Below are 15,624 nucleotides of genomic sequence, written 5' to 3'. Positions count from 1 at the left end.
CAATCCAGTGAACACACCATGCTAGGAGCAGTGGGCAGCAGGTTACTGCACCCTTGCTCAAGGGAATTTCAGTCCTTGACCTGGGATTCAAACCTCCTGTTACAAGCCCGATTCCCTTACCTCAAGGCCACAGACTGTCCGACAGGCAAGTATGTGAACAATTCTGTTCACTACACAGCACTAACACATGGTTAAACAACAAGTAAACCTCTAGCCTTATGGAAGACATTTTGACTTGATAAACAGGAAAAGCACAGGTGTAAATAACAACATTAAAAATGGCTCCATCCCATTAAAGCCCAAGTAAGCAATCTATATGCCAGAGCTCAAGAATTGGCTTTACTAATAGGATGTGGCCGTCATTAATACACCCGTGCTTTCCCTGCTTTGAAAGGACAAAATGAAAAGGGAAGGGTCTGTTAGGAAATAAACTTGTGACCTCAACTGAATCCCATCATAGCTCCATCCAATTTAAACCTGAGCACAGAGCTCTGATTGAAAACAGCTGTGCAGGGCCTATAATGATCTTATCAATGCTCCTCAACATGAAAACACACAAGTTTCCAAGGTAATTCTCCATATACATATATGTTTATGTTATGGCATTCAGATTTTATTATTTCATGTTTGTTACTGAGCAATCATGTTCCCTCTGTTTGTTTGGTCCAGCTCTAAACAACTGCAAATACTGCATCTCCACTGAGACTCGGCTGTCGTTGCTATGGAAAAGAAGTGAGTCAGAGGCTCAAATCAGAGCTGTAGCAAATTAAAAATGCTTTTTGATTTGTAATGGGAACAAAACACTGATCCATGGTCACCAAAACACCCAAAGACTCCAAAGGCCATATATTCATTTAAAGTTTTATTAGCTTCCTACAGCTCTTCATTGCCAATCTGATGCATAATCATCTTCTGCACCTGTGAATCATGTCCATCCAAACCTGGGAAGTGAACTCAACTCCCAATCACCTAACATTGTCTCTGAACAAAATTAAACTGACTTTAACATCCTGGATTCCAAGAAATATTCCTCTAACTGTACATCTTTGTACAGTTGTGTAATGCAATAATATATTTAATGTAACAGATAAATAGATGACCCTTCTGGTTTGAAAGAAGGCCACTCAAATGGTACAGAAACTAAACATTTTCTGCACCTCTACATTTCCTTGACAAGCTTTTCTTACTTTGACTTGAGTTGCACTGAACTCCTGCAGCACTGTGTTTACCTCCCAAAAATTATTTCCCTCTCTTCACTCCTCCGCTCACTACTGTACAAAGCAGAAAAGAGTGACTCATTTTTTTTTTTTTTACATAAAGCCCTGGATGAAGCTGTCATTATGGGCCAATTATTTTGGAGAAAAGTTACCGTAGGAAAGCCACTGATTCTTTTCTGCAGCAACTCCCACCGCCTGCTGTGTCACAGCTGGGCAGCTGTCCTTTCTTCAACAGCTCTTTGATTGCAGCTCTCCACTATATTGGCGAAAAAGGAGCTGTAAGATTGAGGAAATTATCTTGAATAAGGTGAAATTGAGACGCTTACAGTGGATAATCACTCGGTTGCGTGGCAATCATATCCATAGGCTATGGCTGCTGATTGATGGCCTGCGGCACACAGCAGAAACAGCTGCCCGCATGTGTTCTCTCTGTGTGGACAACAAATACATAAGTAAACATACAAATGGCAAGTTAAAATGTGATATAATGGTAATACACAAGATTTGGGAAGTGATGTTTTGTGATTCTTAGCAGTAAAAAGAGAATGGGATGGTTAAAATGGTTAAATATTCTAAATAACCCACTTAACTCACTTTTTAGGAACAGGTTCTATAATCTATTATTATTTATCAAATACAAATTGGCTGGAAGCTATAATATGGTATAGTGCATTCAAGAATAACAGCTGTGTTTTTAACTGTGCATTGTCCCTTTTGAATAAAATAAATAAATAAATAAATAAATAAATAAATAAACTATTGTTAAAGTTAGTTAGGGCCACGGGGCATTCGAAACGATGCCCCGAGCACTATTGGTATACTGTGGATTTTTTCTTCTTCCTCTTCCGGACACAATTTTGTCCCGCTACAAATTATAAATCAAAACGTGCGGTTTGATCGGGATCGGTGTGCTATTACTTTTCTCTACGGAATACGAATTGCTGCCCAAAATCAACTGCCCAAAAATAAAGTGAATGGGACAGCCGAAAAAAAATGAGTTTTTTTATCAATCCCTGTTCAATGACCATGATCATTTTTGGTGAAATTCTGAGATTATAATGGGTGTGTATTGCATGGAATGTTCATATCACAGTGTGTGACATCATCGCCAGAGTGCAGAGGGAGAGAAAAAATAGTCAAAAAATAAATTTGAAAACTGCGCTCCAGGCTGCAAATTCCACTCTACAGAAATAATTTATACATAGAAATGTAGGAAAATTTGTCTTCTCACTCACAATCCTCTGGTAAACTGTCAGAGTTATAGTTTGGGCGTAGGACACACAGATGTGCCACCAACACGCACCAACAGCCCCATTGGCTCCTATATTAAAAACGCAAGAAGATTTCTGTAGAAAAGCATATTTAACAGTTTTTCAGATCGCTCTTACAAAGCTATTTCTTAATTTTTCTTCACAAAAACTATGTAGCTGTTCAGGAAGAACTCAGGATGCTCAAAGTGAGAAAAATGCTTTTTGTTTGAGGCCAGAAATTCCAGTCTGTCCACCTCTGGCTGCTGTCACTGTTCTGGAACACTCTACATGTGCAGTTAATTCTGTTGATTGCTCTTCCTTTGATCCTTTGATATTTGCTCTGATTGCCTTTGATCCTTTGATGTCATTACAGTTACAGATACACGCACACATGCACACACACACACATGCGCGCGTAAGAAACGCGCCAGATACACATGCTTCACACACACACACACACACACACACACACACACACACACAGGTAACTTTATGTGATTTTAGTTACACCCACACACACACACACACATGTGCGCGTAAGCGCACACACTCCTCCAGATACACATGCTTCACACACACACACACACACACACACACACACACACAGGTAACTGTATGTGATTTTCGTTACACACACACACAAATGCGCACACTCCTCCAGATACACATGTTTCACACACACACACACACACACACACACACACACACACACAAACACACACATTTTGAGGTTGAAAGGACATATGTTGCTGTATAAATAAATACTTGAAAAGGAATGCTTGCTGTAGGTGTGCTCCTTGTATAAAATATAGTATCATAACATTACTAGTATTAATTGTTTGAAATCTCTGAAGAATCTCATCATAGTGTACACACACCGTGCATGGTACCTTTTAAAAATAAAAATAAAAACTAAATACATGTAATTCATTAAGTTCATTATTTATTTGAGCCCTTCAATGCAATAGAATAATAATAGGTCGACAAAATCAGAATAGCCCGTCTGTAGTTCCTTATTTTTCAACAGGCACATTGCAGACGCCTTGGTGTCCTCTGAAGGACCCCTCATAATTCCAGCATGGCGGCGTCCATACGGGTGTGCTGTGCCCTCCGCATCACAGTCGGAGGTGATTAATTTTCTTTCTTTTCCTCCGCTGCTTCGTTAAAATAGTAGAATTTATGTAATCTACTATATGTATCTTATTCGTGTTTAGAAATGTGGCTGTCTGGTCCTATCACCTCTGTTTACTGATCCGGGACCAGCCGCTCGCTGCTGCAGTGCCTCTATAAAATAACCTTTTTATTTTAGTGCATCAGAAATATGTATTGCATGCAATCGGGAATATAATGGCAATTCAATTTTATAGCAAAACTGATTAGCTGTCTTGTGGCTGTTTTGCAGGTTGATAGTTACTCGTGTGTGTTAATGATCTCTAATCGTTATTGAAATCGTTTTACTATATAAATACTACTACTAAATAATATACTATATCATAGTGATCATAGTCCTAAGCATGGGCATGTCAGTCGTGGTGGTTAACACAGTTTTGTTTATAATACGCATACATGAACACCTAGTAGCCTTGATATGTTGTATGTATTACTCCCACCAGACCTCCATTCAGTCTTTTGTGAATTTAACGATTCGCTGCATCAAATTGAATGCAGACGTCTCTGATGTAGGGCTGGGCGATATATCGATATAAAAAATATATCAATATATTTTTAAATGTGACATATATCGATATAGGTTTTTTTTTTTTATATAATTTCTTTATATATAAATGCTGCCCTTACTAGGTTTTGTCATATTTAGTTATTTTGTAATGTTCGTTTTTCTTTTCTCATATAAATATATTTATTGCAGAAAAAGGTTGTTTTATTTTATAGCCTGTTTTTATGTAAGATATTTTTATATTTTTAAATGTGCACTTTAGGGAGCTTTGATTTTTTTTTTTAAGGTATTCCTGTTGTTATACAGCATTTATGCTCACTTAAATAAAGGGTTTCAGTAAAACTACTTACAACATGTCATTCTTGGCTTTGACTTTGACTTACCATTTGTTCTCACTTTGCGATAAAAATACCGGGATATATACTATATCGATATTCAGCCTGAATATATCGTGATATGAGTTTTGGTCCATATCGCCCAGCCCTACTCTGACGACATAACTTAAGACTCGTTTTGCGCTGCTTGCGTGTATGCTTTAATGCGGCATATTTATTATATTTATTTGAAACAGCATTTTCTTTCTTTCTTTTATCGGACTTTCTTCTCACTGTCTACCTTCTGCCTGTGGCGTGTAAATGGGTAGAGGATTGTGTTCAGCTTAATATCTTCTAATGAAAAGTCATTATAAGGATAGAGCCTGACATTAGATACAATGTACTTATATTAATTTCATGCAACAATGCTGGTGGTAATTGTTTTGGTACTGGGTCGTAGCTCAGTGCAAATAAGAGGAACAAAACAATTAGACACCAGAATATAACAATGCACACATACAAGAAAGAAAAATGCATACACATGCAAGTATGCACAGTAGAAAAAACAAGCATGACAATGGAGGCAGAAGAAGACTAATTGTACTCGCAGTTCAGATTCTGATCAGGCTCGTAGCAGAAGAACAGTTAAGGTCAATAAATGGAAACGGGGCAAGGGGAGAATGAAAGAAAGAACCAGAATCTCTTCATTGTCATTGCAACAAAACTGAGGTAGAAGATCCTAAATTCAGTGCAATTTATACATAAAACACAGCAAAATAAGTTAAGAGGTCTAAAAAATAAATATATGAATACAAATATTGCACAACCATTGTATCTCACAGAGGTCAGATATGATGCATTTCAAGTGTTTCAGGTGTGTGTAGGTGTTTCAGTAGGTGTCTCAGTGGAGGCTTTATTGACCGTGAGCTCTACCATCTTTATAATGTGACTATCCATGCTCCCTAAGATGATGTTAGGATGCTCTCTATGATGACTTTTTTTGGAGTGGACCAGCAGATATTTTTTAAATGAAACCCTTTAGTCAATGAGGAAGTCCAGTCTTTGTTGGGCATTTTTGATGATGTGGTTGATGTTGATTTTCCGTTGATGAAGTTGCAGAGGAATTTAAAGTCCGTCAGGGCCAAATATTTCTCTTTATCGTTGTTCAAGTTGAAGTACCAGCCTGAAGCCTGGTGTTTGCTGTTGTGAAGCGTGTATTCATAGGTGTTTCTTTGCATGTTATATGTACTTGAGGTTTTTCACATAATGCAGCTTTGATACATCTTCTCTTTCAGGAGCAGCACCCCTCCGTACCGTAGTGGGAGCAGTTCATTATTCCCAGTTTGCCAGTCGAGTCTCTGCTGCCTCTCTCCAAAGAAACCCTGCACCCCCACTGTTCCCTGCAACAGCATGGCAGCAAACCAGGCATAACAGCTTCTTCAATAAGTGTAAGTGTATGAAAGGATTACTTCCACAATCCATTGTTAACAATAAAATAAATGGCTAAAGAAACATCAGTACTGTATTTTCAGAATCAGTCAATCGCTGATAATTTAAAATAAGAATTATTAAAAATAAAAAAAGTAGATGAAGTTATATCTAAATCACCCCAAGCATAATTTTCTACATCATGTTTTCATATTGGAACATATCAGACAAAAAATGCCAATTCTGATCAGTTTGATAGGCCAATATCAACAGATAACATAGGTTGAGCAATAAATGGGTTATACAGAATTATTTTCTAAGCAATACTTCTTCTAATTTTTGTTTATTTTACAGTTTGATATGAAAGAACTTGACAAGCCTGTACAGTTATGAACTTGACCGCACCTATCACCTTCATAATAAATTTAAACCTGGACTGTGTTTTATAGCAGCATACTGATTTCCATGTTTTTAAATGAGATGTTATAAGTAATGTCCAGGTCTTAATTTAATTTTTGCACATTGTTAAGGGTCCTATGGTAGATGCAGATGTACATGTGTAAAGCTTGTTTGGACAACATGTCGGTTCGATTACAGTCTTTAAATGAACATTTGTGGAGCTGTCAAACATTCAATCCTTTTTTAGGGCCATGGGGCAATCGCACCGAGCATGGCCCCTACAGCAATAGCTGATTTTTTCTTCTTCCTCTTTCGGACACAATTTCGTCCCACTAAACAAATTATATATCAAAACGTGCAGTTTGATCGGGACCGGTGTGCTATTACTTTTCTCTACGGAATACGAATTGCTTCCCAAAATCAACAGCCCAAAATTTTGCATTGAAGTGATTGGGACGGCCGAAAAAAAATGAGCGAAAAAGACAAATAAGACAAAACAATAATTGGAGATTTTCAAATGTCTGCTTCTCTGGCATAATTTCACCTAGAGACTCCATTTAAACTTTAAACAGTAGACACAAGTCTTGTGTATTGGTGTATTAATCCACGTTTGGATAGGTCATATAGTTTTTTATCAATCCCTGTTCAATGACCATGATCATTTTTGGAGAAATTCTGAGATTATAATGGGTGTGTATTGCATGGAATGTTCGTGTCACAGTGTGTGACATCATCGCGCAGAGTGCAGAGGGAGAGAAAATATTGTCAAAAAATAAATTTGAAAACTACGCTCCAGGCCGCAAATTCCACTCTACAGAAATTATTTATACATAGAAACATAGGAAAATTTGTCTTCTCACTCACAATCCTCTGGTAAAGCTGTCAGAGTTATAGTTTGGGCGTAGGACGCACAGACGCGCACCAACAGCCTCATTGACTCCCATATTAAAAATGCAGGAAGATTTCTGTAGAAAAGCATATTTAACAGTTTTTCAGATTGCTCTTACAAAGCTATTTCTTCATTTTTCTTCACAAAAAACATATGTAGCTGTTCAGGAAGAATGCAGGACGCTCAAAGTGAAGTCGGATCAATGATAGGTATTATGGTTTGGCCAAAAATGCTTTTTGTTTGAGGCCAGAAATTCCAGTCTGTCCACCTCTGGAAGCTGTCACTGTGCCAGAAGATTCCACAGCTGTTAATTTCCATTGATTGCTCTGCTCTGATTGGTCGACCGCAAAGCCTTTGATCCTTTCATGTGATTACAGTTACACACAAATACGCGCGTAAGCGCACACACTCCTCCAGATACACATGTTTCACACACACACAAATTTTGAGGTTAAAGGGCATAGGTTGCTGTATAAATAAATACTTGAAAAGGAATGCTTGTTGTAGGTGTGCTCCTTGTATATAATATAGTATCACATGACTAGTATTAATTGTTTGAAATCTCCGAAGAAGTGTATTCACACCGACAGTAATCCCCGTGGCCCTTTCAGAATTTCCCCAGAGGAAATTTTCTAGTTTTTGTTGCCTTGCTCCCTCTTTAACTCCCAAACTTTTCTATTTTCTGATTTTATTCACTCACAACCACTGCCTTCCCATTCTTCAGACAATTAAATGTTTTGTGTCTGTCAACATGTCTCACTCGCAGTTTGTGTTGTGATACAAACACAACAACCTGTCACTTTCCATCAACTCGGCACATATTTCTCCATGAAGAGTCTTTAAATGTTTACTCACAGAGTTTGGCTGTGCTAATTTACTTTGACTGTCAGGTTTTTGCACTAATGTGCTGCATTCTCAAATGGGTGAGAATCTGAATATACTGCAGTCCACTGAAGGTGCCAAGTCTTTGCAAACACTAAGAGTTTATTGTATTTTAATTACAGTCCCAAGGCGATCCCATATGTCATTTGTTGGACATCTTTATTCCTGGCCCTTACAGACCCCACAGTCTATACATCCTCCTAACGGCTTTAATGGAACGCCGAAATTCAGATGCATTAGGCCTAAGAAATGACATTCTTATGTTCTGGCTTAATGAGTGGAGCTAAACTATCTGCTGTGGGAGTGTAGGTGAGAAAATGAACTCGGGTGAAAAGAACACCTTGTCAAGATTTAAATCTGTTTAGATGGAGGATGAATAGATAAAATGAAGAAAAGATACACACTTTACAGGCAGTCATGCTTAGGCTTGATTGTTCGTGTTTGTGTTTCCACAGTGACGGCCGACGAGTTGTGGAGAGGTGTGCTGGCAGATTCGGGTGCTGGAAGCAAGAAGGGCAGAGGGAAGAGAACCAAACGCAAACTGAGGAGAGACCTGAACCGAGGACAGTACCTCGGAGAAGGTGAGACAACATCTGTCTGTCTGTCTGTGTCCATCAGACATCTGTCTCTCTGTCGTTGTCTGCAGATGTTTCTCAATTTCTTTAAATGTTTTACCTATACCTTCGAGCTGCGATAATTATGTTGTTTACATTATTATCTTTGTCAAGATGTGCAAAAATTTCTCATTCTTTTTATTCCTTTTATTAGAGGTTTGCAAACCAAATATGCAAAATGTTTCTGCTTATCAGAAACTGAGCTTGTGACACTGGGCTTTATTTATGCAAAGCAAGTTTTTAATCTCTTTAAATTAATTTTCTGAAACCTGCAGAGACAATTGATTAAAATGCATCTTTGGTAGATTATGTAGTAATTATATAAAGGTTTTACTGTGTAATTTAAATGACAAGTTAATTTGTTGTTATTCATTTCTCTCTCAGTTCTCCATATACCAGGATAAGAAATATAGATTTGTAGAATGAGACGTTCTCAGTCTGTGTATGCTCTCCTTGAGTTCTCTATTTCCCTGATGTTTGATGCTCTCTCTCCGTATCTTTAACCCGCAGGTCGTGGAGGTTTCCTGTGGCCTGGTCTTAATATTCCGATTCACAGGGATGGCACTGTGCAGAACATGGCTCAAAGAGGCAAGAGTGAGCAGGAGGAGAAGCGGGCTGAGCTAGGTACAGAGACCGAACGCTCTGAGAAAACATGAGCACACTTTTTGGTCATGCAGACAAACACAATAAACATAGGTGATAAATCACACACAGATGTACTTAAACAAGGATCATAACACTACAAGCCTGCATGATTTTAGGAATTACATCACTCATGTCATGAATTGTCAACCAACTTTAGGATAACAGGAGAAATGTCTTAGTTTTTATTAACTGTAGGATGGTTTAAAGTTTTACATAGGAAAACATTGGAAAATGACTTCCAATGTTTTTGTTCTCTCTAGAAACGTTATTGAGCAATTGTTTTATGAGAAAATAGTCCTTTCAAAAGCTAGAATGAAGTACAAGTATGGAAAAATTAGGTCTTAAGGGTGACCTGTGGGGAAATACTATGAATAAAAGTGGACATTCTCAATGTTCATATGTTTGATGTAAAAAAAAAAAAGTGTTGCTTGTGTGTTTTTCAACATAAAACATCTTCAAAGCTGATCGTTTTTAATGCATTTCAGACTTGCATTGTTTACATCCATATTTTCGAGGTGATAGTCGTCTTCTTCACTGCTTTCTGTGGCACATAGCAGCATATCTTGGCTGAAACCACCACCTTTTGATCAGGGAACTAGTGTGAAGCCATAAGTAGGAAAGTGTGCTGCATCACTCCTGTGCACATCCATGTCCATCTCATATACATGAGATTTAAAAAACAAACAAACTGGGCCCCACTCATAGAAAACAGCTCCTTAGTGCAACTCAAGGTCTTAAACTCCACAGGGAACCTTTTAATTTTCAGCACCAGAAGCGCCACTGGTGTGAGGTAGAAGCTGATAATTTGTCTCCACTGTGATCTCATTTGTTAAAAGTAATTACACAGCTGATTGGACAATGACATATAGCGACTTTGATGTTCATCACGTGTGTTGCTTGTGTTTTTCTGCAGTGCGTCATAGGGATGAATGGGAGAAGAGGAGGAGGACGAAGATCAAGAAGGAAAGAGGATGGACGGGAAGCTCCTGGGGGGGCACCAGCCTGGGTCCCCCAGACCCTGGACCCAACGGAGGTAAACTAACACTCTCACAGTGTAGAAACATGTGAATCTGTGTGTTTGTGACACTTAAGCCAGATTTATAAATTTCATCCAGCTGTAGATGACTGCAGTGATGGAAAAAGAAGTGATAGAGGATTAAAAGGGGGTATTCTACTCTAAGTGTGATAGAGAGAGAGAAGGAGAGTGACAGGCCAGTACGGTGGCCCATTAGGACTGATGAAGATGAGAATGGGACCAGTGAAAGTGTCAAGTGGGACGACTTCCCAATTTAGAAAGACATCTCTCTCACACACTGAGGCTGTCTTCTTTTTTCTGACACACTTTCTCTCTCTCTCTCTCTCTCTCTCTCTCTCACACTTTTCACTCTCTCTTTCATGCCCTCTTTGCCTCTTTGTCCCTCCCTCTCTATCTCGTGTGTCATTCTTTCCATTTCCTTTGAGTTTAACACTCAGTCTCCTCTCATTCTCAACCTACTCAACCTATTTCTTTCTCTCCTCCATCTCCTCCTCTATCCGTCCCTTTCCTCCCACACACTCTTGTTTTTTCTTCTCTGTTCTTGGACAAGAATCCATCATGACCATACCGTTTCTCTGCCATATTTTAGATTCCTAATGTGGATTGGTCAGGAAAGTAATGTTTAAGTCACGCCTGATGTTGCCTTACACATAAAAGAATGAGCCCAGTAGTGTCACCCTCGAAAAATATCACATTAAGCCGATAAAATTTTGATTTTTAACATAATTAGTGCAATGCCCGTAGGAAGTTTGTATTTGTATAGTGAGAGATTAAGCAGATTTTTCAATTATGGCCAAATGAAGTTGTGTGTGAAAGTGGGATGTACAATGAGGTGTAATACTCTTGCGTAGTGTTAATATACGAACCCAATTAGCTGTTATACTATATTGCATGTAAGTATCTCATATCAAATGATTATGGGCATTACGCTAAGCAACATGAATGTCCCTGAATTACATAGTAATGTAACATAAGAAGTGAATAAAGCTAAATCACCGCTTAGCACGCTAATCGCGAATAACACAATTTTCACATTACATGCAGACCACTACAACGTCTGCAACTCCATAAAACACTTTTCATAAGGTACGCACACCATCCAGCACGTACACATTGAACATTGATATTCGCTGGAAACTATTAGAATATTATTGGAAACTCGAACCTTGTAGCGCACTTTAAAACTCTGAAAGAACGGTAGGCCAAATAGACTTACAGATGAGATGAGTCAGGAGTGGAAATTCAGAGTGAATTGTGTTACTGACCAGGTGTAGGCCTATCATACAATGGGGCGGAGCTCCCCTAAAAGGCATCCGATCGGAAACAATGTGTACAATGCCGCAACACGTCCTATGTAAATAATGATATTTTGAAAAATGAATTCAAAAATCTTCAAAATCGAGGATGCACACCTTCATGCCATGCGCAAGCCACATACGAAATCTTAGCCAGTCTGACTAACGGTCAGCGAGATATACCCTACACACACACACACACACACACACACACACACACACACACACACACAGACTCACACACACACACACACACACACACACTTCTTGCTTTTATAGATAGATAATTGTAGTTAACATTCACAATAACTTGGAACCAAATTATAATGTTGTGACATCCCTAATCTACACAGAGAACGTATGCATTATGAGGATCCAGTCCCAGTGACATTTGCTACAGTTGTTCTTTTGATATACTGTATTTATTATCTAGTAATCAACTTAAACTGGGCTAATCTAATGATTTAGTCTGGCTGCAAACTACAGATGGAGACTAAAAGAGGACCTGTGAGTTTGTCTGACTTTGATTTAGTAAGAAAATCAGCAGACTTTTCCCACTGTGGATATTAAAGCTCATAATAGCGAGGATCTATTTGTGTGTGAGTTTTGTGTAGAAAAACAACATAAAGTACTGAAAATAAGTGTATCAACACCTGACATTATCAGGTTTTCCTCACCATCGTTCCAGCCCCTCTTCCTGTAACAGGAGGGTTTGTACCTTGGCTTTGAATGTTGGATGTGGTGTTGTATTGTAAACAGTCTCTGAAGCCTCAGAGGTGCATCTCCAGTGTAATCAACTCTTCAGAACCCTGAGGAACACCTGCTTAATTCCACCTGATTCACTGATGGAGCTGCTAGCCTCCTGTTTCCAGCCTTATTACTTGTTTAAATCTTTGTAATGGCTGTCGGAATCGAGTTTAGGCATTTACCTCAAACTGCTGACAGTCGAGGGGCGAGGCTCTGTAGTCACAAAGCTCATTTTCCTTCTTTTTGCTCCCTCTTCTTGAATTGAGTTTCTTTTTTTGTTTGTCATTTCTTTTGCATCCTCCTCACATTTCTTGCTCTTGATAGTTCCTCTCTCTCTTGTCACCGTGCTAACAAGCTCTCACACCATGAAACACACTCTCTCACTCTCTGCTGCCTGTACAATCACTTTCTTCTGACACACACTGTGTCTGTCGCTCTCACTCACATACAGATACACACTGGGACTAGTTCATGTGATGTGCAAAGACCTGTAACTAGGTTGCTTGTCTCTGATCGGGTTTAGTTTCTTACAGATGGTGGGCTAACCTCCCGTGTGTGTGTGTGTGTGTGTGTGTGTGTGTGTGTGTGTGTGTGTGTGTGTGTGTGTGTGTGTGTGTGTGTGTGTTTTCTCCTTGGAGCCTTTGAGTCAGCTCTCCTTTGTTTGTTGTTAATTGGTTAGAAGTGAACAGGCTGCTGTTGGGAGGGTAACATCCTTCAGAGGTCACTGACAATGAAAAGTGTCAACTCGTTGCACTGCTGCAAGGGCTTCTGGGTATTTGTTACGCTAGCAGGAGCCAGGCTTAATCTGTTTAGTGTGTGTGTGTTTATTTGTGTGTGTGTGTGCCAGTATGCCAAATGTGTTTGTGTGTCAAAGCTCTTTTATCTTAACTTCTTTCTTTCTTTCTTTCTGTTCCTCTCGCTACAGAAACCTATCAGGACTTTGATTCACGTGTCATTGAGGTGAGTGTCTAACCAGTGAATGTTGTTCTCAATAATTACTCAGAATTATCATTCCACACAGCTGCACCAGTAGTCATTCTGGGATAATGGAGTCTGAATACTCTGGCTTTTTTGTATTTCTTTAAACACATTGATCTCGGGCGGTGCTAAGCCCAGGATGCAGGGAATGTGGTCCGGCAAAATAAAGAGTAAAGTTAGCGAAAGGGCAAAAATTTAGGCAATGTATACAGGGCCATGTTTATTCTTAACAGTACGATACAACCGGTGCGTCAGACTAGTCCATACATAAAACCAAACAGTTCAATTGAAAACTCTGACATATTAAACTCTCATAAAATTGTCACATTGAGAACGCTAATTCTATGACAGTTTTATTGAAACCTTTTTTTCCATCCATTCATTATCGTTAACTACTAATCTGACCTGTGGTCGTGGCAGCTGATCTCAGCTGACATTGGACGAGAGGCACCCTGGACAGGTCGCCAGACTATTACAGGGCTGATGCATAGAAACAGACCAACCTTTCATGCTCTCATTTACTCCTATGGGCAAAGCTGCATGTCTTTGGACTGTTGGAGGAAGCAGGAAGGGCCCGGAACACTCCACACAGAAGGGCCGCAAGCCGGAATGTAACAAGCTTGAATGTAACTGATGCTCATTCCTATGTAAAAGTCCTGCGCTCCAGCTTTGAACCTGCAATAACTTACTTGGCCACTTAAATTGTGGTTTTATTTGGCAGCAGAAACACTGCAATGACATATCATCACTATCAGCTAACACTGCAATGACATATCATCAGTATCAGCTAAACAATGAGCTGAAACCCCCAGGGGAGTGGACGGATGATCAGTTCTTGTCAGATAACCTCTTTGTGACCCAACCAGTAGCAGCCTGGTCGCTCACTGAGAATCACCGCTCTGATTAGATGAGACTTTGCAGAACAATGATGCAGAAAGCCTCAGAGGGGATAACAGTTTTCAGGAAAATCATAATGGTGGAAAATCTAGTGTGGCGTGTACACATGGATGGTTTTGGAGGCACATTTGCAGAACAAGCATAATGGCTCATTTTTGAATTTCATGTCATTTGGCGGCTGCAGTGTGGGGAGATAAGGCGGTTAATGGAATGTTCAGTTTTTGCTCGCATCTTTAGCAATTCCCAAAGCTATACATAGTTTATACAAAGCAAATATAAAAAATTCAACCCAAAGGCGTTAGTACAGGCTCAAAATACAACTTATATTTACGTTTTGCTTCCACCATCTTGCTAGCGTAGTAGTAATGATTGACAGCTATTACTGGCTGTAACATCTGTGGCTCATGTCACCCTCGTAACATATTCACTTCCGGCATTTATGTACATTTATTTACTATAAATTTATTTGTAGCCTAAATTCACAGAAACTGCAGCATTTTTTACAACCACAAACCATACGTGTAGGCATCATGACGTATGTGCAATTTTTAGAACAATCCGCAGTACCGCAAGCTGCGAAATGATCATATGTGTCATTACAAATTGTCTGTCCTTTGGTTTGGAGATCTTGTTGTAATTGCTGTACATTCAGAGCTTGTTAGAGCTGAAGAACAATCAGCATGTTAAGTTATTGACTAGGCTTAATTTTAAAAGATTGTATTTTGAAGGCAACTGACTTTATTAGATTCTACTAAAGTATTGAGATGTGCTGAAAAAAACGATTCATATTTCTTAATAAAGACCTATTCTGCAGTCTAAAACACTGTCCAGTCCTGACAGAGCACATCCCAAACACACTTTCTGCTTTCCTTAACTGAAAAAGATTAAATAGTGAGCTGCTGGGTGATAAGATCAGCTGTACGGACAGAGCCAGTTCATTTAGATTCTCTCTCTGTCCTGCTGTATTTTACCTTAATTCAATTAGCACTAATGGACCGTCCGTACTAAACTAATGGGGGTAATGCCACAAGGTCACACACACATTGTCCCCAACACACACACACACACACACACACACACACACACACACACACATTAACTTGCACAGGGACACTCACACAAGCCAAATACACACTGTACATAGACTCTCTGTCTCACTAACACACACACACTGGTAGGAAATCTCTGCTTTTGTGTGTTTCTTGTTCAGTGACCATATCTAAGGGTGCTCGCTTTCATGTGTGTGCATTGTGCGATTGTGTTCTACATTTTGTATTTGCATCTGTTTATTCCATATGCACACAGTAGTGTGTGTGTGTCACATTGATAGTCTTCCCCAGCTCCCCTGCCTGCATAAA

At 39.2% G+C, this 15,624-nt stretch overlaps 1 protein-coding gene across 1 annotated transcript in view; it reads left to right on the top strand.

Annotated features, from left to right (window-relative positions):
- Positions 1-3,458: 3,458 nt before the first annotated feature.
- Positions 3,459-15,624, top strand: part of mrps5 (mitochondrial ribosomal protein S5) — a 24,797-nt gene continuing 12,631 nt past the window's right edge. The window contains exons 1-6 of the mRNA XM_059359642.1: positions 3,459-3,594; positions 5,752-5,904; positions 8,510-8,635; positions 9,179-9,292; positions 10,227-10,346; positions 13,317-13,351. Of these exons, the coding sequence (XP_059215625.1) occupies positions 3,546-3,594; positions 5,752-5,904; positions 8,510-8,635; positions 9,179-9,292; positions 10,227-10,346; positions 13,317-13,351 (597 nt within the window). The 5' untranslated portion in view covers positions 3,459-3,545. The remainder of the gene's footprint in view (positions 3,595-5,751; positions 5,905-8,509; positions 8,636-9,178; positions 9,293-10,226; positions 10,347-13,316; positions 13,352-15,624) is intronic.

The sequence above is a fragment of the Centropristis striata genome, chromosome 20 (assembly GCF_030273125.1).
Source record: "Centropristis striata isolate RG_2023a ecotype Rhode Island chromosome 20, C.striata_1.0, whole genome shotgun sequence".
Classification (NCBI taxonomy): domain Eukaryota; kingdom Metazoa; phylum Chordata; class Actinopteri; order Perciformes; family Serranidae; genus Centropristis; species Centropristis striata.
Note: the sequence above shows the minus strand (reverse complement) of the source record. Positions and strands in the feature narration are given on the sequence as shown.